This window comes from Colius striatus, chromosome 18 (genome assembly GCF_028858725.1).
Source record: "Colius striatus isolate bColStr4 chromosome 18, bColStr4.1.hap1, whole genome shotgun sequence".
NCBI lineage: Eukaryota > Metazoa > Chordata > Aves > Coliiformes > Coliidae > Colius > Colius striatus.
The window spans coordinates 1,035,611-1,059,305 of record NC_084776.1 but is presented as its reverse complement, the minus strand read 5'-3'; the positions used below and the strand labels follow the sequence as shown (position 1 = coordinate 1,059,305).

The window sequence follows — 23,695 nt, the reverse complement described above, 5'->3', positions numbered from 1 at the left end:
CACAGTGCAGAAGCTCCCTGATTACAGCCTTCCCACTGGAAATGAAACAGGCCTCTTGCCTCACATAGGCTTTCGAGCAAGTTTTCCATGGGGTGAGCCTGTGCTGGGGGGAGGACTCGCAGCACCTGAGATCTGGGACAGTTGCCCTCTCAAGGCAGCGGCTGGCAGGGGGTTGGGGCGGCAGCATTGGCCTCCCAGGGGGTTACCTCCCCCCCAGCAGCTGAGCATCACCCAGTGACATGGCCACAAGGTTTCTAAAGCACATAACAGCCAGAGCAATGGCCACTGTGCCTGGCCTGCAGCTAGGTTTTGCTCCTCATAGAAGTTTACAACCCAGAAGCCTTAAAATGACCTTTCACATACACTTCTTCCTACCACCGAGGCCTCAGCTGCCTGCAAACACAGTCAGAGGGGACTTGTGGCTGAGATGGGAGTAAGGTGAAGAAAATCACTAAGAAGCCCCATCACTGAGCTGTTCTGTGACCAGCTGGTTGTGCCTCTTCATCACTTTTACTGACCAACAGATCCATCTAGCAGTGTTTTAAACTGCTCTCTGTTTAACTCTTGTTTATTATCTGCACTGTGTCAGCCACTTTCCAACATGTACAAGCAGCTGCTGCCTTCTCAAAAGAGCTTATAAAATCCAGAGAGCAGGGAGATGATGATGCAGCCAGTGAGCTGAGAGAACAGAGGATAAGCATTTGTGCTGCTTTGTCTGTTGTTTTACACACAAACCTTCTGATTTGTCCTGGCTATTTCTTCCTGTTCTGTCCCTCACAATATTCTACACTAAGCTATTCCCAAGGAGCTTCTGTGTGCTGTAATGCAAATGTACAGCCACTCAGTCTTTCTGATTACTACAAACCACTTTCCTTTTAGGGCTGCTTGCTTCACTGCACACGCATGAACACAGAAAACACTGGTCATCTGTCAAAGCTGGGGAATGTACTCCACATCTCCCTTCCACAGACCAGCATTTGTGTTCATTGCCCACACCGAGCCCAGCTCAGCTTCTACAGGGCACCACGCAGCACCCACGCACCAAGCTCACTGCCCAGGGGCCCAGGTCCAGGAATCTTCCCAGCAGATCAAGAGCCCGCAGGCGATGTACCTGGCTCAGCAGCACCTGCAGAGGAGAGGGATGAGGGTTATTGCTGAGGGGAACAGAGATCCCCCTGACTGCAGAGCAAAGGCAAGAGGGGCTCAGGATGGCAACAGCGCTTTGAACAAACTGATGGTCTGAATGGAAACCTGACAAACCCTGGCTGCTGACAACGTTCACCCCACTGAACAGTCACCAGTGGGTTCCTGCTCCTCCTGATCACAGAGTCCCTGAATGCTGGGGGCTGGCAGGGCCCTGCAGAGCTGCTGCAGCCCCAGCCCCTGCTCCAGCAGCTTCCCCTGGCTCAGGGGGCACAAGAACGTGTCCAGGTGGGGTTGGAAACCTCCTGAGAAGGAGCCTCCACACCCTCCCTGGGCAGCCTGGGCCAGGGCTCCCTCAGTCTCCCAGCAGAGTTCTTCCCTGTGTCCCAGTGGAGGCTCCTGAGTGCCTGCTGGCGATGCCGTGCCCCAGGAAGCCTCTGCAGACACACAAGCGCCTCCTGAGCAGCGCAGTTATCCTCAGGCTCCGCGTCACTGCTGCGCTGGGTCCCTCTGCTCAGCGTTCTCCCAAGCACAGAGGTTCCCCCACAGCAGCTCTGCCGGGTGCAGGCAGCTCCCGTGGAGGCCACAGAGCTGCTGCGGGGGAACCTCTGTGCGCAGGAGGGATTGGAAGGCGAGCAACAGGCACAGCCTCCCACTACTCAAAACAGCTCACAAGTAGAAAAAGAGGCTTTGCTTTCCTTGGCAAATCGATGTAAGAGACTTAGAGGGAAGCAAAAGGTCACAGCAGTCGTTAATAAAAATCCCATTAAAGCCGTGTGCCGATAATGAGCTGGCGGCTCCCCGGCTGACACCGACACCCTGAAACACCAACTGACTGACTTTCGGCCCTTAATCTCCTTAACAGATGTAAGATACTGGAATGCAACGTTTAATCCTCACTTTAAATTGAGTAACACCCCCAGCACGGGGACAGAGCCTCGCTGACGGAGCTCCAGCCCCTCCGCAGGGTTTTCCACGCTGCCTACTCCAATCACCTCGGGGTTCGTGTTTGATATTGAAGAACAACTGAATCACCTGGCTGATGCCTCACACCGTGGATGACTGATGCTAGGTACTGAAGCTGTGCTGAAAGAGTGCAGAAGATGAGGACAGGGTATGTTATCTAATCGTTTCACTCCTGATTATTGGAGCTCAGATCTCAGGTCAGGTCATAAGAGAAAGGATTTTGGTCATCCTGCCCTAGTTGGCACCAGCCTATTCCATAAACTTAGTGCAGAACTTGGCACAATTAACACTGTGCTTTAAAGATGCCCAGCACAGGAATCCCAGGGACAGCTGTTGGAGATTAAAGCAGTAACAGAAACCAGAGCAGAGTGGAAGCTGGGGAGGGCTGAAACAACAGACTGCACCGTGTTTGGCACTGGTGCCTATGCGGGCAATGGGAGGCTGACAGATTGGACAATGCTGTTATCATCTGACCTTCAGAAAAAAGCAAGGAAATCCACAGCTTCTGCTATAGCCAGAGAAAAAATGAACATAACTGAAAAGGGTTTCCAGGTGAGGATCCAAAGCCACATCTCAGCACTGCCAGCATCCCACAGGGACCTTTAACTCAATTGTCTTTTACTTTAAAAGCTTTGCTTCGTTATTTTTGAAGCTAAACAAAAGCCATCAGTCTCTCAGGTTTTCACATTCCCACTTCCCAAACTGATTTGCAAAAATAACCTGAAGCCAAAACTGATGTCAATTCCAGAGACTTGTCTAAGCACTGCCAAGGGTTCAGAGCAAAAAAGACACTCAAAAGGGATCTGAAAGGCACCTCCTTCCCTCTCTTAATCAGCTGGTGTCTGGTTCAAAGTATCTCAAACCTGTTAACAACCAATCTTATTCCACTATACAATTAATGTGCTTTAGTTATAACTACATTGTCTTAGCTAACTTTTCTTCCAGGCAGGAAAGCAGGTTCCTTTGCCAGGTGATCTCTCAATTCCACTGCAAGGTTAAGCTCCCTGCATGGCCCTCTGGTGCCAAATAACTCACTGGAAAGCAGTAAAGTTGGTGCTAGGGTAGAACCCTGCCTTCTACTGCTGTGACAGAGATAAACCACACATCTGTTCACCCAACTGATCTCTCAAGGATTGGGAGGCTCAGGGAAATGAAGATTTGGTCTTACAGAGACTGATGGTGCTGTCAGTCACAAAACAAGCTGGCAGCTAGCAGAGGGAAGGTGAGTCTTCTCACATTTAGCCAAAGGAATCACATGTCTTTGTACAAGTGACTAGAACAATGTTCCTTTAAAACAAAAGACTTGGAATTTTGCTGCCTGGTGGAGAACACAGCTACCTTGATGAGGGTTTATATTCCTGTCAATACAAACTCCTGGGGAGGAGAGGGCAGGAGCAGATGACTGTTGTAATATGTGCCTTGCCATAAAACGTTATTTGAAATGAGCTGTTGTGTTTCTCTGAGATTTATTTCTCCTTTATACATATGAACTTCCTCTAGTCTGAGCAAATGCTCACCAGAACTCTACATTCCTTCCAGGCATGGTCTGCAGAGACTTATTTCTATGTTCTTGCAGCAAAATTTCAGCATCACATTAAAGGGAACACTTTCCAGGCTGCACCAGACAGGTAAAGAAGCCATTTCCAAACTATTTACAAGGCAGTAACTTCCACTTCATGAAAACAGAGAAAAGATAAAGCCTCTGCCTGACAGAGCTGGTAGGTAAGAGGAGATACCACAGGAGAAGACCACAAAGATGTGCTGCTCTGTGAGAAAGTCTCGCTGCTTCAGAGCAGAAGAGGAAGCAGCAGAGCCTGATACTGATGAAGCTGCAAATGGACCATGGCAGTAGTGTTGCTCAATGGAGAGTGAAGGTATGGGGGAAGAAAAGCACCTTGTCTTCACCTGCACAGGTCCAGTAAACATGCAATCAGCTCTAATTAATCCTGAAGGAGCCCATGTCATTCCTGTACCCGAAGCCATCTGGCTGAGAGCACTCGGTGGGCAGGAGGAGTCGGAACAGCACAGGGGATGTGCTGCAGCAAAGCTCCTGCCAGCCTCAGGGTGCCATCCCCCAATGCCTGGGGTCCATCCCCCCAATGCCTGGGGTGCCCAGCCCAGCCTGGCCACGCACCTGCAGGACGATGGGGAGCTGCTCCGGGGGGTTGCGGTTCTCCACGCCCATGGTCAGCCACACCTGGAACGCCGTCAGCTGCTCTGCAAAGAAGGGGCTGTGCTGGGGGAGCAACAACAGGGAGGCAGGGTTAGGTTAAACAGAGGGAAAAAAAGACCCAAAAAGAAAGAGAAGTGGAGCAAAGAGTCACAGCATCCACTGGCTCCCATGGTTCTGTCACTGACACACGTTTTGTTGGCATTCTCTACTGTAGATGTTTGGGAAAAAGGAGAAGGAAAGAGGAGAAAACCAGGAAAAGCCACCACAAACAGTCTTAGGGAAATCTGGCTAATCTTTTCAACATGACAGGCAGCAGAACAGCAGAGGGTGTCTCTGCTCTGCGGGGGCTGGTTCTCTCCTGTCGCAGCACACGGTGCTGCCTCTGCCCAGGCCACGGGGAACACAACCCAACATGTCCATCCACATCTCAGCCTTCCCTGGCTGCCACAAAGCTCTCCTGCAAACCAGCAGCAATTCAGATGCTTGTTTGAGCTGTAAGGAGGCTGCTTCCTATTTATCAGGCTTTTAATTCAATTCCATCGTAATCTTTATTTAGCTATCCATCACTCCTGACACCCCCAACAGCAGAAGGATTTCATACAGCCAAACACACATCAGAACATTTACTTAAGATACTGAATCCACTAATTCAATTAGAGATATCCTGGCAGTGTGGGTAAATGAGCAAAACAACACCACCCAGAGTGCTACAGCATTTCATAGACTTTGCCCTGCTGAAGACACGTGCGTGGGGTGAAGAGCCACCAGCTCACACCCATCAGCTGCACTGGACTCAACACAGCACAGCTGGGAGGAGGGAGAGTAACCCAATGCCCTGTCCGAGCCCTCTGAGCTCCTGCTCCATCAGGGTATCCCGTTTCCCAGGTCTGACTTGGACACAACACCTAAGGAACAAGCAGAAGTCAGATGCACGTGGTTTATAACGTGCTGCTAAAACAAAGCAGCCCTGAAGAGATTATCAATTGCTTTATCCAAGGCCAGGCTGGACTCTAAAGCCAAAGCAGCCAGCACATGGATGGCAGCAGGTAATCCTGTGACTCACCCAGGCATTTCACATCCCAGACACCCATTGCTGCTCTGCCACTCTAGTTATGAAACAGGCTGCCCTCACCTCAGGAACACAGCACCCCTTCCCCTGCCTTGCATCCAATGATGAGTTCTCCCAGGATTACTGCTGGCCAGCAGCACTTCACCTTCTGTGATATACACCACTTCTCACCAGGCATAAATCAAGAGGTTTGAGGGCAAAACGTTGATTAGAACACAAGGAATAGATCAGCAACTGTCTGCGCCAACCGTTTGTCACAGTGTGGAACTAAACCCCTTCCCCTCCCTCTCAAGCTATCAGCCAAGTTTCATACTCCTTCTGTGGGTGGCAGAGGCGGTCAACAGGTTAATATCTTCCCCTCTCTCCAGAGCAGGTGTAAGGAAGAGCTCAGAAGAGGAGCTGAGCACGGCCAAGCCTGGGAACTCACAGGGTTCGGGCTCCCAGCTGTAAGCACGTGTTGGTAGTTTCACCTCCCTCAAGTTCCAGCCAAAATATTAAAGAGTTTACATTTATCAGTCTTGAAAAGCTGCTTGTAAATTGCTCCACTCTGTGCTGAACCGATGGCTAGTTGAGAATGAGCACTCTGACTTGCAGATCTCGTGCACAACCCCCAGCACGGATGTGCCTGCGCTCACCCTGCAACACAGACCTGCTGCGTTTTAATTCACCCCACGTGAGGTCTGAGGCTCGTATAAAAGCACCCACTGACACTGTCAGGGACTTGAAATGAAAATGAACATAAGCTAGGAGAGGAAAAATCATGTTTGTTTGAATTGAAAGCACAGCACAGAGCGGGGAATGGAAGGGGTGGGAGGATAAAAGCCTCAGGGCATCTCTGTCACCTGCCCCCAGCACAGAACTGCACAGCTCTGCTGTACTTGAGTCTTTGGAGACAACCTGCAACCACAGCCAAAAAGCCTTCTGGAAGCTTGGTGGCATAAACAAAATGCAAGGATGTTACTGGAAAGCTAGAGAACGTCAGGCTGGGATAAGGTGCCTGAGGCTGTGCAGGAGGTAGTATTGAAAGGGCTCTGCTCATGGAATCTCAGAGGAGTATCAGGAAGATCACTCTGAGCAGAGCAATTTTAGACAAACACAGAATCAACAGTTTTACTTGTCCCTGAGATTAACTGAAGTAGGAAAAAACCCCAGTGACTCATATTAAGGACACCATGCTCAGGAAAACCTTCTGACACACCCCAGCCTCCACCTTCTGGTTATTTGGAAACAAGAATAACGTTCAGATAAAGTTTTCCACTTCAATAGCCACCATGGCACGCTGGGAGGAGGGGTTTTGGTAACAATACTGTTAGTCAAGCCTGAGTGCTCTGAAACTCTAAGAACCAAGTCTCAGGTGTCACTTCTGCTGGTAGGAGTTTCCTCCTGAGCAGCAGGCACAGGCTGAATCACACATCTCATCCAACAGGGAAGAGCTGCGAGTTCTGTGTCTGTTCCTTCTGAGTTGAGAGTTACCATTTTCTAAAGGGATAAACCCTTAAGCTGTGAAAAATAAAGATAACAAAGGAAAAGTGATGCCCTGAACTGGGTTAAACTGGGCACACAATAGTTCCAGATATTATCCAACTTACCCTAAAGGCAGTTCCTTCCTCTATAATGGTAGGTAACTGGGAAAGGCAAATGTCAACTGCAAGGTCCCATGCTTGCCTAAGGAAAAAGGTGAAAGTGGAAGGAGAAGTCATTACAAGTTATCCATGAGTAGAATCAAGGTAAACTTAACTTCTGATCACACAAGTGTGAGGACAAAGCTGTGTTGCCTGGCTTGGAAATGCTTAATAGTCCCTTTCATTAAAAACAGAAAGATGAGTACAATGGATGAAACTACCCAGAAATGAGGGGTGAGGTCCAGCATCAGGCTGAGCACCAACACCTGGCTGAGGCAGAAAGATCCCAGAAACTGCTCCCCTCTGTAACACAGAAAGAAGCCAGAGTGAACTGGAGTCTGCCTGTCCTCATGAAAACTGGATGACACGTTCTCCAACGAGCAAAATGACCTCAGCCCTGGATTAGCTGCAAGTCCCCAGCACACAGCCAAACCCCAGCCTGCTCTGCAGCCACGTCACGCCAGAGCACTCAGGACAACACACTCCTGACAAAGCCTCCAGCTCACCATTCATGGGTGCACCTGCAGCACCACACTAATGCTCCTCTTCCACAGCCTGCACACAGACACTGTGCCACTGCACACAGGGAACTGCAACCTCACCTCCAACAGCCAAACTCTGAGCTGGGGCGTGTGTGGCAACCTCGTCTGCAAAGATTGGTTCTACATGACCCACCCTATGGCTGAAGGGATGCACACTGAACTAGAGAAAACACTGAAAGATTTCACTTATCTCCTATACTATTTAACAGCTGAAGTTATGTAACTTGGGATATTTTAGTGTTACAGCTCCAACAGCAAATAAACTGCAGACAGTGGCCAAGGAGCCTGGTGTGGCTCATTCAGTGCAAATGAAGTGTGAGCATTTCAAAGCAGACTGTTAGCACAAACATGACCAATACATCTGGTCTCCAGAGTTCCTAAATCTCCTCTCAACAGCTCTACTTTTTATCCCAGCAGTGACTATCCCTACCCTGTCCACAGCCAGTCCAGGCACTTTGCAGTTGAAGGTAGGAATTCACACCCTCTGAAGGGCTGGTGAGCTCAGCCACCACCCACTGGGTTTCTTACACAAAAGAAACTAATTTACTCTGCAGACACATTTGCTCTTCCATGGCTTGTGGCCATCATGTGTCAATGTCAATTGGCTAAGCCATTCTTCTTCTCCCAGGAACATTTGCAGACATGAGGCCACAGGTGATAATCAATACAGTGTATTTTAGTTACCTGCTCTAATATGTTCTTAAATCACCCTGGTCTGAGTCAAACAAAGCCTTCCATCAGAACAACTGCCAGTGAAATCTATCCCATTAGCCTAACTGGCAGCTGTTCTCAGCTCAAAACAATCTCTCCAATTAGATGCAAATAAACTGTTAAGGCTCTTGCATTTTTTCCTATGGACTGAAGAGATGCAGCTTGGTTTGATTGTCCCAGACCTCATCCCTCTGCTTCAGAGCATTCACCTTCCACTTGACAATAGCTGCCAATATAATTAAGAGGTAATCAAGAGATAATCAAAGCACAGGCAACAAATGCTTCCCACATGCTCAATAAAGACCCAGGATGGAGACAAAATGTTTACACAGAGCTGGTGAGAGATTCACTCCTTGGTGAGGCAAAGGCAATTACTGTCAATATAAAGACAACCTCAAGCAAAGAATGAGAACTTCCGACTTTTGGGTTTCTTGGAGGGACCTGCAACCCAGGTAAAGAAATGCTCTCAAACATTAGAAAACATCAACACACAGCACCACCACAGCCTCACAGCCAGTGCTGCTCAACCTTCCCAAACAGTAACCACCACCATCACATCTTGACATTCCTGCTCATCACAATGCAGAGAGCTGCTGCTGAACGCTGCCCGTGGAAGAGACCCTTCAGCTCAAATAGGCAAAATGATGCTGCAGCCTTTCCAAACCAGCCCAACACACTGCTGCTGCTCTGTCTCTGCAGGAAACAAACCCCCTCCACACAACAAGACATGTGGGCCAACAGCAGCTTCACCTCAAGTGAAACCTCACTATTCCCAACTGCTGGAACAGCTACACCCTACCTGTGAGACTTGAGCTTGCTGGCAGCTAACTCACTGCAGCAGCCAAACAGACAATGGCATTATGCAGGCATTACAGTCAGGAAAAGACTCAATCCAAGCCACAAATGGACCAACACCATAGAGTGTGTGAAGAGAAACAGAAGGGGAAAAACACTCCTTAGTCATGGTGAAAACAATGGCTGGTGGTGGGGGTGAGGAGGAGGGTTGGGGTAACAGCTGGACTCGATGCTCTTGAAAGTCTTTTCCATCCTTAACAACCCCATAACCCAGAAACAACTCTATATTTCAGAATAAATGTACATTAAATTCCCTCCTTAGTTGGAAGACTGACTCAGTTAAAAAGCAGGCAAGAAAGTGCTTTTGTTTATCCAAAGCAAGCAGAGCAACGATGCAGTATGCCAACAGCAACAGCCTGTAAAGAGAACAAGCCAACAATGCCCTGCATGTCTGTCTGCACTCGTCAGTCAGTCCAACGAGGTACTCCACATCCAAGGTGCAATCATCACCTGCAAAAGGAGATGCCTGCTTTGACTATATGACAACTAGAAATGAAAAGGCATTGCTCCTCCTGCAATAAAACATCAACAGGGGAAGAGCCCCCTGAATCCCATCATTAACTCTCTTCTCCTGGGATAGAAACAGTCATATATTTGACCTTCTATGTTAGCTTCCATTTTTCTTGGCCTTTCAGCAGCATCCCCATCCCCCCAGGCTCCATGCACCTCCCCTCCCTCCATCCAACACCACTTTCATTACAGGACTGGCTGAATAATCCAGCATAAACTCATCCAGCTGCCTGCAAGTCGCTTCCTGGACGTGCTGCAAAGTCTGGAGGTGCAAGGGAAGAGCAGGAGGCCGAGAGCTGCTGCTGTGCCCCTCGGCTGCTCCTCGGTGCAGAGCCACGAGGCGTGTGCTGCCGGGACCCGCGGCTCCTGCTCCTCACCCACAGCTCCCAGCTGAGCTGGCACATCGTGAAGGCAGAGTTTCTTACTATCAAATTTTCTGGGCTGAGTCAATGTCTAATGCTTTTAATTCTCATGTCACATTTGTGACAACGTCTCACTGATGCCTTTTAACAGCCTGGGAATAGTTGGTATTAGATTGCATGCGCAGAGTATTAGTGGAAATGAGCGTTTCTTCCTGGGACAGTCACGCTGAGGCGCAACCAAAGGGAAGCTGAAGTCATCTGGAGTCTTGGGGCTCAGGCTCCAGGGTATCTGCTTGTTTCTGGAACTGCTGGATATTCCACACTTTATCAAATACACTGGATGAGATTTTTCATGGTTTGTCTTTTGTGCAAGTCCAACCCAACAGTGTCCCTGCCTGACTGCACTCCCACATTTCACCTGGAATTCACCTGCTTCACAGGGACACTGGGAACTCCCCACGCCTGCTTTAGGGGTGACAGCTGGGAAGCTGCTCAGACACGGCTCTTGCAAGAAATACTTCTTGCTTTGAGTGTTTGGCACAACCATGAAACGTTCCCTTCTTCCAGCAGTGCCTTCCCCTGCTCCAGCCACCACATAAAGCACATGCTCTGCTCCTTTTGCTCTGCATTTCTCTCCACTAAACTGTTTGCAGTCTGTTAATGGGTCTTAGAGATGCTCAGACCAACACACAGGCACCAAAAAGATCTGGTTAAATCGACAGCATAATCCGAATGAGCCCAATCCTCCCACGTCACAGCCCAGACACCCGCTGTCTCCTTGCTGAGAGCCAAAGTCTTTCTGTGGAGCTCAAGGGAGCTCGTTTCCTTGAGCAGTCGGTGTGCAGACCTGCATCCATTCTGCACCACTCCTGCAGTGTTCAAAGGCTCCAGCTCCTCTCTTACCTGTAGCTGTGTTGCTGTATTACAGTTTCCTTTCCAGCTTTTCAAGCTCTGTTACTTGCAGCACATTATGACTCTAACCAGAGCCTCACGGTCGCTGTGTACACCATTGCAGTATTTCTATTATGGACAAATCACAGCTTTTCCAAAGCATAACTAAGGTACTTCAGGTTTAATATATGACCTGTGTTAGGAAATATTTCCAAACATATTTATTAGGCCTTTTCAAAGGCCATGAATATAACCTGCTGGCACCAGGAGGAATGTATAAACCCTAATCCATCAGGGCAGAGATCGAGGTGCTGGCAGAGCATCGGGGCTGCTGTTCGTACCGCACGACAGATGGAGCGAGTCTCCAAGCTGAGCAGCACAGCCACTCCATCAATAGGTATTAATATTTATACCTGTATTACAGTAGTGCCTGCAGCAGCCAGGAACCTGCAGAGCAAGGCACCAAACACACACCAGCAGCCCGTGCCTGGAAGGGTTTAGGCCTAAGCAGGTAAAAGCAAGAGTGTTCATAAAAGGAAGAAAACCACAAAGGAATGCAGCAGTATGTCAGAGACTGCTAAACAGGGCACAGTCACAGAGGTTAGCTCTCCTGATTCCTAAACACAGTGCCCTTTTGGTGAAGTTAAAAGACTGACAGCTTGTGGGTCAAACTTGCCCTCAAAGAAGAAGATTTCACTCTTTCTCGATGGTTCAGGTAAAACAGATAATTAACACAAGAGGTAACAGTGGCCTCCCAAATGGACTGACTTGAACAACTGTTTAATAGGGTAAAATCTTAAGAAGCTGTATTGAAAAGGACTAATCCAGAAGGACCAGAAGCTCATCTCCCCAGCTGCCTCAGTGCTTCCATTACAACCATGCCAGAGCCTCATGTCACAGAACATTTGAATTGGGGAACATTATCAAACAAACAGAGACAAAGCAAGAGAAGACAAAATGGTTCAGATTTAAGGTCTGAAAAGGAGCAGTTGGAATCATTCATGAGATAACCTGATGTCATTTTGCAGCCAGCTGCATGCCACCAGCTGAGCTCAGCTCTTCTGTGGTTCCCCTTGAAGTCTGAGGCTGGATCTTTGAGGAGCACTGGCTGCTCTAGGCCAGAGCCACTATCCACATTCATTAATGCATTTATACCACTGAACCTGGAGGTTCCTGGCCACTGCTTGCAGATCAAACCATTGCTGACAAGGCAGCAGCCAGGACCTGCTCCCCAAAACATGGTCTGATGTGCTGGGTATGAAACATCTGTGAACAGTTTCAATAAAACAGCAGCTGGCAAGAACCTGCTGCTATCACCCATCACCTAACAATGCAGATGTAGATTCAACGTGATCATCAAATCACAGTGTTTGATGTTTCTGTTCTTCTCAACACCCCTTGGGCTAACTCTCCTGCCCTCCACTCACACCACCTAGTTTACCTTAGCAGTAAAATGGGTTTGGAGGTTTCAGACCAAGGATTCGTCAGACAACTCCTGAATGAATGGGGATGGGCAAAGGCAGATCATTATTTTTAGAAAATATTTAAGCTCACTCTAAATGAGTTTCTAATTCTGCTCCTACTAAAAGTTCATGAGGAACAAACTGAGCCACCTCTGACTAAAGTGGAATTTTCCCCTCTGCCAGATTGGCTTCAAACTGCACATTTTTTAGAGGACACTGAAGAAAGTGTGTCAAGAATTCCTCTGCTCTCCTGCTTCTGCTGGGCTCGTCTTTGGGATTCACAGCAACAGCAGCTCTGTGTGAGACTCTTCTTAAGCAATTTCTTCTTCTAGTAAATCCTAAAAAGCAGCAGCAATGCCATCACCCTCTGGTGTGGTCTGAGGGGCTTTATGAAGGTACTTACAGCAACATTTTGCATCAGGAGAACTGCAATGTAAACAAAGACGAGAATGTGCTTCTAGAACCCACCGTGCTGCCACGCAGGTCTGAGGGACACACAAGGGGACCCAGGCCCTCCCTTTCACTCCTGTGCCTGAGCACATGGATGGCCACACCAACTCCAAGTCAACTCATACTCCCACAAGAAACCAGAGGCTTTTAATACAGTGCTAATAAGAATGAATCATATTCCCACAAGGAACTGGAAATACAGGTTTTTAATATGCTGCCAGTAAACAGGCTACAGAGGAGCCAAGGAACGGATTGCTTTAACTCCCAGCTTCCTGCAAAAACGTGTTCTGCTCCTGCACTTAACACTCAGTTCTGAGGCTCAGGCTGTCACATCCAGCAACATCAGCACCTGAAAGACAAATGTCCCCACTCTCACAATGATAAAACAACCCACCACATTTACAACTGACCCAAACAACTCTCCTCCAAGGCTGTGACCCCGAAGCCACGTCCAAGCACATGGTGCATTTTGTGAGGCTGCCCAGCTGCTCATAATCCCCTCCAAAGGCTCCTGTGCTGCATCCATGCTTTTCACAGCTAAAGCAGCCTTGTCTTCCCAGCAAACACCTTCTTGATGCCCACTTGCCCCTGCAAACGCTGCTGGGCTCTGTGCTCAGCTCGCCTCCCTCCCTTAGAGAAATCAAGCCACTCAGTTTGAACTCCTTGGTGCTGCCATCAGTTTTACACTGATCATTATCACTTCATACCTCATCAACATTTACTCTCCTCCACATTTTTATGGAGGAAATGTATCAAAAGGATTTTGAAAAAGCAGGCAAATTAAGCCCACTCAGCTGCCTTTGCCTGTCATTATTACCCTCTTAGCAACTTACCCAGTTATCATCTTCTCATATAGGAACTACATTAGCTTCACTGTACTTGTCCTCAGCCAGATTTTGTACTGTTCTTAATTCTTAATCATGCTGAACAAAAAACTGAAAGCAAGCTTTTTTGTTAGTACAGCACTATTATTTTTACTATTATTATCCATGGTACATTTGTTTGATGGTCAAAGTCACGATTGAGAGCTTTGCAACAACTGCCACCTCCATTTCTACGAATCATCTCAAAAGCAGCAGTAAAAGCAGATGAACTCTGCAGCAAAACACTTCCTCTGCTTCAACAATGAGAGAAGAACTCTTCCCCCAGGCAGCTCTCCCCACCCTTCACAGCCATGGGTGACCAGCTCTGCTTGGGGAAAGTAAAGGTAACACATGCCCAGTTTATTTTCCATGGGAGTGAAAGACAAAGGGCTGAACCAAAGCTGCTGTATGACAGAATTACATGACAATGCACAGAGAAGAAATACGCTTGGAGATGGGTATTATGCCACCACATGCTGCATCATTTCTGATTCACTGCCTTAAGCAGTAAAGCACTGTGTGGATTTGAGCAGTAACAATCCTTCATGACCGCACTGCCGAAGGCACGAGCACACAGGCAGCGAGGGGCACTGAGGGTGACCCATGGTGACTTACCACATGGCATGCATGTAGGTAGGAGGTAGCCTTGGGCTGCTGACAGGGGTGCAGTTGTAAGATCTCATAATCCTTTCTGCCAGGAGGAAGTTACGGAATAAACTGGCCACGAGCAGGTCCTGCCTGAAGAGCTTCTGGAAGAGATCTGCCAAGAGAGGGCATGAGTTACCAGAGTCACTACTGCTAAATGAATTCCTGGCCCTGCAACTGAAGGTAATATGCAAAAATCACTTCAAACAGAAAAACATGTCAATATCTTATTCCAGTAACAAGGAACCTGCAAGAGTTTTGCAGCAACATGCTGTGACAACCACTAAAGGAAACTCTGCTTTCCCAGGCCCCTGCAAGCATTGCAGCTTCTCTCCACTTAACAGAAACGGGGACAGAAATAGAAATACTTTCTACCTTGGGTTCTTTTTTGCCTTTCCTGGTTAAAGCTCCCCTTCTGATGTTTCACAGCAACTCAGCCTGAGTAAGTTTTCTGAAATGACTGAGGGAGAAAAGGACCTCTGTGTACTATTTAATCAAGAACTACACACCTGTTAATTGGCAGTTTGATGAGCTTAGGAGAAGCCAAAATGAATCCTGAAAGACAGCAAATGTGCTCTCCTCTACAGAGGCAAAGAAGAATTGATGCTGTATGGAGCATTAGGAAGAGCATAGCTGGGGAACTGTTTACAAATTTGGCCACTCATGCTCCAGAAGTATGAATTCAAAGCAGAACAGGGGGAAATGGGATGAAGTTACTCATGGGAAACAGACTGCAAAGAAGAAAAAAACCCTTTATTTATGATACTGACAAAGGCTGGAAGATCATTTTCTCTTTACCAATACAGCAAGAAAGAAAATGGTTCAAGCTAAAGCAATCACGCTGGCACTAAAACCAAACCTTTCTGGTTTCTAATGGTCAGGCTGGTGAAATGCTTCTGGTAAAGAGTGAACTCAGAAAATGTAACTAGCCTCAAGATCCAGTCTGACCTGTTCTCTCAGTATCAGGCTCTCATTTTCTACTTATCTCAGGGTCTCATCTCACTCTTCATCCTTCCACTTTGAACAAGGAACACTGACCTCAGAGGACAGGCTGCTTCACCTGCCCAAGTCCTACCTCTAGGCAAGACATTCCATGCAATGGTGTCTGTGATGGCAGTGAAGATCCAGTTCAGCTCTCCCAGGGGAGTCCTCCTGTCATTCAGCCTGCCAGGAATCCTACAGGTGGGGAAAGACACAAAAGATGCTTCCTCTTAAAAACCACATTGTTTTGACACACACACACACATGTGCACATCTCCAAGGCTCAGTCACTGCTCACAAAAAACAGTATTTCCACAACCTTAGTTCTTAACCAGAGCTGAATGTTGCCAGACAGACCAACTTGCCTTATCCAAACTCTGGGACATCTGAATTTGATGTGAATCCTTGCCAGCTAAAGGACAAGAAACACAGACTTGTTTATAGATGACTGAGCTAAGGGAAGAAGGTGTGGGAAGATATCACAGAGAGCATGGTGGGTTCTGAGATGCAATGGAAATGCCTTTTTCCTCCATAGTGCCACCCTGCTTCATCTGATCTGTTAGTCAGTTCCTGCTGAAATACTGAATCCTAAACACCACTGAATGCTACAAACTGTGTGTTCAGGATCCAGAATGTGTAAAAACATCTGAGTGAGCATATTCTAGGAAAAAACCTCTTATCTTTTCAACAGTCAGAAAGCTCAGAACAGTTAGAAAACACAGCCCTTCCATCAAAAATCCCCACATGTATGTCACAGCTCCCTGCTGCTGCAGTACTGCCTGGCCACAAAGAACTGCAACCCACGAAGAGTCACCTTGTTCCAGCCATACTATCCTTAAAGCCAAGATCAGAGCATGCCTGTGCCAGCTATGGATGGTGTGGCTGCTCCTTTCTGAGGGGCCTGTTTGCTGTTTCTTACAAAGACACACAGATCTTCACCCAGCAGCTTCTTTGGAAACATGAATTCAGTGCTCAGTTGTCTGCAGATGAGCTGCATCACTATCAGTCCTGCACGCAGGAGCCAACACAGTATCTTGCTAGTAAAGTTATTACCTCTCAACTTCTGTCTCTGTCCTGAGCAGCTTCCCTAAATATGCTTTCTAATGCTTACTTGCTTCTCACAAAAATGAGGAAAAGAAGGACCATCCCCCCTCCAGAACCCAACCAACAAAACCAGATCAACAGACTCAGTTCTAGGCTGCCTTATTAATGCTCTGACACTCAAACACAACCCAGCACTCTCACGTGCAGCTTTTGTATCTTTGAGAAAGCATCAGAGATGGGACGGGGAAGTTTCAGAAGCATGCACCCAACCCTGCAAGCCACCCTATGGATTTGATCCCAATGCACCCTGCCTTCCCTTCTGTCACACGCTCTCAAATACTTCAGGTCCCAAGGCAAACGCTTTGTGGCACCTCGCTCTGCTGCCGTGTTTACAGGCATTATTTCCACACAGGTTCAGATGAAGCACATTCCCTTGTACAAATACAGCTTCCAAACCAGCTAGAAATTAACATCTTATAAAAAATTCCTGTCTGTCTTGCTATGAGAGGGAAAATATGCATCTCTGAAGCAGTGTTTGCTCAGTGATCCCCGGGAGCAAGCGGAGGGAACACAAGGCCACACAACTGCTCTTGTGAGGATTTCCCATCAATATTTGCATTGCAGAACACTCTCTGCAGCAAAATAGCTGCATTTCCTAAGTCAGAATGTTATCAATTAGAAACCAAAGTGATCCTTGCTGTGATTCCCTAGCAAGCCAAATGCTGAGCTCAAACCATTCCATGGACACTTTCAAGCTCATTTTCAGTGGAGATGGAAACTGGGTGCTTCAGGGTGGAGTTTACACCAGATCTTTACACCAGACAGAGTTCTGCAGAGCTGATGCTAAACTCCCTTTCATTAAATGCAGATTGAGAGTTGATATGTGTCTTACTGATGGCACTAAGCAGAATGACAGGCTGACACCCAAAGTTGCTGCTGGCAGCCCAACCATAGGAACTCTTCTGACTCAAGCACCCGCTTTCTTGGGGAGCAAGGAATGCCTCTGATGCATCGAAAGACACAAAGCAACTGCTTGTTGGTACAGCAGAGATTTTACTTTGAATTTTACAATGCATTTGGTATTTTTTCACAGTCCAACTGTCCTTTCTAAGACTGACTGCAGGTTCATAGAAAACACAGCCACCTATGGAGAGACTGCAGTCAAGAAGCAGAAATGAATAGGATGCCGTTTGCTTTCTGCCCTCACATATAGTCAGGAAGATACTAATTTTGTACCTAGCTCCAGCAGCACGAAGATTAATGTCGTTCAGTGCTTTGAAAACCTATGCATGAGGTGTTAATGGTGAGGGCAGGGAGAGCATGGGGAATAGCAGCAGAATGAAAGGCACTACATCTCCATAGCTGCACAGAACAGAGCTTTCAAGTGGCACTAGGAAGCCACTGTTAGAAGGAAACTGGCAGCAGGGCTGTTCTCTACGCTGCACACAGGCATCAATTAGAGTTGGAACAGTCAGCACTATAAGCCAGCAGATAAAATAAACACAACAGATTTCCTGTTCCTAGATGAGACTACTCAAACTCTCATCCCAGAAATTGAAGGACAGTTTGTGACACTCAAATCACAGGCTGAGTGATCCCAGGAAGGCATTTTTAACATTGTATTACTCAATGACAGCAGATCTTAATCATACTTGAGAACTGAAGCTTAAGCTTCCAAAGGCAACAGAAGAATGATTCTTACCTCTCAGACTGCATTCGAGCCCACTCTGACGACAGGGGTGGCGAAGCAGCCGACTGTCAGTTGAACACACCAGACGAATTCCATCCCCACACGCCCCAACTCAGCGGTACCAACCTCCCACACCAGTCAGCAGAGCTCACCACACCACTACATGATCACCACCACCCTCATACACTGGAATGCCACAAGACAGACCTGCAGCATTCTCCTCTTTGTTTCTTCACACAGTTATAAAGATTTGTCTGCTGTGAGGTTTATTTAAGACACCAACTACACCTCTCTTACAGGGGCAGAGCTCACATCGCTGCTGCTGGATTTTAGTTTCACTTCACATTGTTGAATGTCATTTCTTAGATAAAATATTTTGGGGTGAATACACTTCCCTTGCACAACGTGCTCTTTCAAATCCATCCTGTGGCTATAAACTAAAGCTTCATTTCTCTTTGGGCACAAAACTATGTAAGCAGAACGCTGCAAGGCTCCAGAAAGCATTTTCCCCGTGAGGTGTACTGCTGTTGCCTTGGTCTTGCTCCTGATGTCTTTCACATTATGCTTTGACAGTCAGCAGGAGCCTCTGACAGTACAGACAAAGCAGAACTCATTTGTAAAAACTGTTTTTGAGGGAGGGGAATAGAAGGAAAAAAGGGCAGGCTGTCTCAGCTGCTCGCTGCAATTTAACATCTTGGACTCTCAATTGCTTCTTCCATCAACTTCCTGACAGACACCTTTGCAGAGACCTAAATCATGGCAGTCTATTGTGAAAAGTGAGGACCACAAAATGTCAGGGTCACTAAAGAGCTGGTGATAGGTGTAACCATCAATGTCCTTGTCAGAAACTCAGCAAGATCCCATGAATCACTTTAATTGCAGGGGAAGCATTTACTTCAAAGATGCCTGGTTTTCCCTTCAGTGGGCTCCATCATTATCTCTACTTCTGGAATATATGTCACATTAGAATATGCATTATCAGAAACAGCTGCTTTGGTTCTGATGGACACCTGCCAACACTTGCAGCAATTTCAGTTTTGGGAAAGAAAATAATGTAAGTATACTCCACTTTACACCCTTCCAGAAGAAAAGGGGAGAGCATATATCAGAGCAAATGGTGTAACAGTGATTCAGGCAGGATAAATGCTGTGAACTGGCAGGAGCTGCTTAGACAGGATCAACACAGTTAACGGCTCAAAGACAGCCCATCCTCATCACAGATTCACAGGAGTGCCACAGGCTCCTGGAACCTTGGCAAACTCCTTGAGCAAGACAAAACGTTTGAGGTTCTTAAATTATTTGTTGGAGAGTGCTGTAAAGCTTTGTACACCAGTGTTCCATCCTGTCATGTCTGTGTATAAAGATATGAAAGAAGTGTTGCCATGAAAACCATCCTTTTGAGCATCATCTTCAGTTAGTATTTACAATAGGCTTTGCCTACACTAGAGACTGAAACCCTGCGCCCACCGTGACAAAACTCAACTCTCCATTTCAATAAACCCACATTTATTATGGAGGAGAAACTTTTCAGAACAACATCTTCAAATGCAAAGTTTTTGCTCAACTCAAGTACTACTGAGTGACACCTTACCTGACACCTTACCACCAGGTAGTGTGGCACAGCAGCCCTGCTGGGATATAACCCTGCTGAACCACTTCCATCCTGAAACACGTTCTGACGCCTTCTACTGGCTTTTCCAGAGGACAATGGAAGGGCTGAAAGCTGCCTAACCTGGGCCTAAAGGCAAACTAAGAAGCAGAGTTTTTCCCATCATAAATAAAACCCCTCAGACTGCAGTGTTTCAGAAATGAGACTAGCACAGGGTTAGTTAAACATCTGCACACACATCTTGGCTTGTGGCAGCTGTGACAACACAGATCTGCTGCCAAGGCACCATGGTCCTGTCGACACCAGAACTGTCCTCCTGCCTTCAGCTGCCATTACTCACTTGCCCAAGAGGCAGCAGCATTTGTCCCTGCTGAAAACAACAGAACTTTTTTTTCCTTCAATCAAATGCCTTTCTCCATCTGGTGTGAATCTTGCTGACTTCTGCCAAGCCTGGCTGCCAGCAGCTCTGGCAGAATCTCCTCACACCAGGTAGGCAGCACATCTCAGAGGCCAACACTGTATCTCATTGGAAACAGAATTTCAGTTTAGCTTTTGGCCTTCTTTGCTGACACAGCAACAATTTTGTGTATTTAAACACAAGCAGAGTATTTACATGTGTAATCCAGCAGGACTGTTACCATACTGTAACAGCTTTTGTCCTTCTGATTGTTTTGAACAGAGCAGCGACTTTCACATCACAAACTCTCATCTGAGACTCATGGGCTCAGCTCCCAAAAGCTAGAAAAAAAGTGGCTGCTTGTGTCAGACTGAGGAGAAAGTGCTAAAGCAACACTCATTTCACAGGAGCAGCAATCAGGACAGCAGGACCAGGGCACTCTGCACCCCCCACTCACCCAACATGCTCAGCCTGACCCACAGCTCCCAGTCCCTCAGGTCCAGTCCCAGATGGCCTCACACCAGACCCCTCTGACCACAACACATGGTGTGCCACCCTGGCAGGGGAAAAGCCACTGAAAGGGACAGGAGCATCTGGTATTACTACTGAGATCACCTGGCAAAAATAACACTGTGATACCAACCAGCATCCCTCCTTCACCTGCCCTCCAGTTGTCCATCCTAAGGCCACTGAGCAGCTCAGTTCTGAGAGCATGCACCAAAGGTAACTGCCACATCACAGTTCCATTTCTGCACTGTCTCCATTGACATTGCTTCTGCTGGGATATCTTGGGATTTTATTTTTCCTACCTCATGCTTCAGTTGGCTCCTGCTGAACCATTACTCATCAATAATCAATAGACATTAAACATTTCCATTCTGTGACATTTGACAATACTGGAAGTAGAAACAGAAAATGAGTCTCAAATTTGTTATTTCTAGTGATTTTGATAACTGGATTTGGTGGTGCTGAGTGACAGCCTCGAGCTGGGCTCTGCTCTCATGACAGCAGCAGCACACACTGCAGCAAGACAGATTTCTCCCACGCTGCTCCTGCCTACGTGATGCAGAGCTGACACTCAGAGAAGGTCCCTTGTCACAAACCCCTGACAGGGAGGGAGTGGGCTCCTTTCCAGCTGTGAAGGTGAACTGTGGTGTCATATTCATGTGGTCAGTTGAAAAGTCTGTTTTCTAAGTGGCCCCACCAGAAGTATGAGCAGTGCTCAGGTCACCAGGACCTTTGCTCAGAGGATTCCTTCCTCCTGCAAAACAGACCCAGTGAAAACATCCCAGGAGAGCAATACACCATTCCTGCTCCCCTGAGAGCATGGCTTCAGGAGAGAGAGCCTCATGCAGCAATACAGATTAAAGCATTCTCGCACATCCCCTGCTCTTGGCAATCAACTTATATTCACAGCTTACACCAAGTTAAACCATTCCTTAGGATTTCTTCCAACTGTTTTCAAAAGCCTCCATCCATTATCCTGCAGCAACCCCCCAGCTGTGCCAGCACAGGGGATGGGATGGCTTGTGGTCAGGCAGAAAAGACCAAGACTGTGGTCAACAGCAACACCCAACATTGATGCTGCCATTGAGAAGCCTTTCAAAGAGGTTCCTAAACCCCCAATACTTCACCAACATAATCTTCCTTTTTTCTTTCCATTTTACTGTGTGGCCCCAGAAAAGATCTTTATTTCTAAACCAGGGATTATTTTGGCTTCATCTCAGAAGAGCTGTAATCTAAATACACATCAGCATACACAACACATTCATTCATCAGGATGCTGGTTTAGCCTAGACAGAGAGAAATCTGAGCCCTTCAAAAAAGGTGCAGCCTAATTTGGTCTCAAAATCTGCACCTTAAGCAATATAAACTCTTTCCTCAGGTTTAAAGACAACTCAATTATAAGTTACACCACACACACAGACAATCCAGGAAGCATTCTAGGCCTGTGTTGAGACTGTAATAGAAAAACATCAGTTTTCTACAACTGATCTATGTAACAGATTAAGGTGATGAGGTTTAATATCTGCTGTCCACAAGAACCCACTTCTGGCATGCTTTCTGTGGAGACAGCCTTTAAAGAATGCATGTGCACTGTGCTATTAACCAACAGAATGGAGAACACTAAAGAAAATTCTGGTTTTGCCAGTAAACCATTATTTACAGAGTATTTAACCCTCAGCAGCACATCTGAGTGCTCAGCAAAGCTGATTCGTGTGCTACCTGGCTCACTGATCCCCACCATATGTTCTTTGATTAGATACACTCTTGTAGCAATATGTTAATTGACATTAACATAATACAGTCACTGTTCTGGAACACGTCTATCCAGCAGCCTGAGGTGATCTCAGTCCATGCTGATGATGAGAGCACCTCAGTTCAGGAAGAACTGCTTACCTTTGCTGCCCAACAGCCAGAGATGGCCAAAACAACATCCCCTCCACTCTGCTCATTTAAACAACAGTCAGGGAACTACACATCTTGTCACCAATAAATAGCTTTAAATGCCTGGGCTAGATAATCTTCTCACACCAAAACGCCCTGTTAACACACACTGGAGTACATAGGCCAAGTCAAGCCCTGAGTACATTTCCCTCTTGTTTCTCATCTCCTTAAAACCAAAAGGAAACCAAAACCCACATTTTCATAATGGCTTTCAGAGAAAACAATGTCCAGTGAGGGACCTTTCCCAGACTGATCCCTCTCTGAAAACCACTCTAACGCTTCCCTTGGCACACGGGGTCTCAGCTGTTCTCTCAGTTGTAAACTGAAAAAATGGCTTTATTTTGGTAAGACTGGTGCCTCTGAAATGCAGCTGAATCATTGCTCAGCTTCCCCAACTGAGACAGGATACTCATTTTCACATATAAAATTAGCATGATTAAATACCTAAATACTACTGATGAGCCTGACTACTCTCAAACACGTATTGTGGAAGAGCTCGTAGGACTGAGAAGTATTTTTAACCTCATCTGAATGTAAAACATGCAACTTAACATGGAATGATTCATTAAAGCAAAAGCTGAACAAGAAAATTTAGCTGATGCAATCTCACCCTCATTGCTTCTGCTATAACAGATAATTTGCTATTGGCAGCACGAGCAATGAATGATTGTTGCACTTTGCTACACCATGCAGCAGCTTATTAAAAACCAAGCAAGTATGAGGATATATTTCTATTAAGAATTCACACTTATTACCCAGATTCCTGTTCTCCTCCCCCCTCTGAGGATGCCCTTCAGCTCTACAGTTTTCACCCAAGACAAAGGAGAACGACTGGACTCTGGACATCCACGTGCCAGAAGAGTTCTAATTAATTTCAGCAGCAGTATTTCTAGACTCCACATTTCTTAGAAATGGAAGGAGTAATCTTTCATGAATGACTCCCAGGCAGGTTGTGTGTTTGTATCAGTGTCCAGAGAACGGGGCACTCCAAACCAAGCTGCAGGGAGCACAGCCCTGCTGCAGCTCCTGCTGCCCTGTCTGTAACAACATTCTTCCCTTCTGAAAAACTCTAAAACCTTACAAACAAGCAAAGACTCCAGTGGACAGTTCCTGTTATCTTGAAGTCCACCTTGTGTGTATAAACTGAAGCATGATTTGAAGAGCAGTTGTCTTGGTTATTCAGTTTGCCTCAGCTGCCTGACAACCAGTAATTATGCTCAAGTATTGCCTGGATAAAAGGCTTATAACATGTTTCAGTGGT

General features: G+C 46.9%; 1 protein-coding gene across 3 annotated transcripts in view; it reads right to left on the bottom strand.

Moving 5' to 3' along the window:
• RPTOR (regulatory associated protein of MTOR complex 1) overlaps positions 1-23,695 on the bottom strand; it is a 125,730-nt gene that overhangs the window by 52,439 nt on the left and 49,596 nt on the right. For all 3 annotated transcript variants that reach the window (XM_062010874.1, XM_062010875.1, XM_062010876.1), the window contains exons 8-12: positions 15,341-15,441; positions 14,236-14,380; positions 6,941-7,016; positions 4,244-4,345; positions 1,043-1,126 (exon numbers count right to left, since the gene is read on the bottom strand). In XM_062010874.1, the coding sequence (XP_061866858.1) occupies positions 1,043-1,126; positions 4,244-4,345; positions 6,941-7,016; positions 14,236-14,380; positions 15,341-15,441 (508 nt within the window). The remainder of the gene's footprint in view (positions 1-1,042; positions 1,127-4,243; positions 4,346-6,940; positions 7,017-14,235; positions 14,381-15,340; positions 15,442-23,695) is intronic.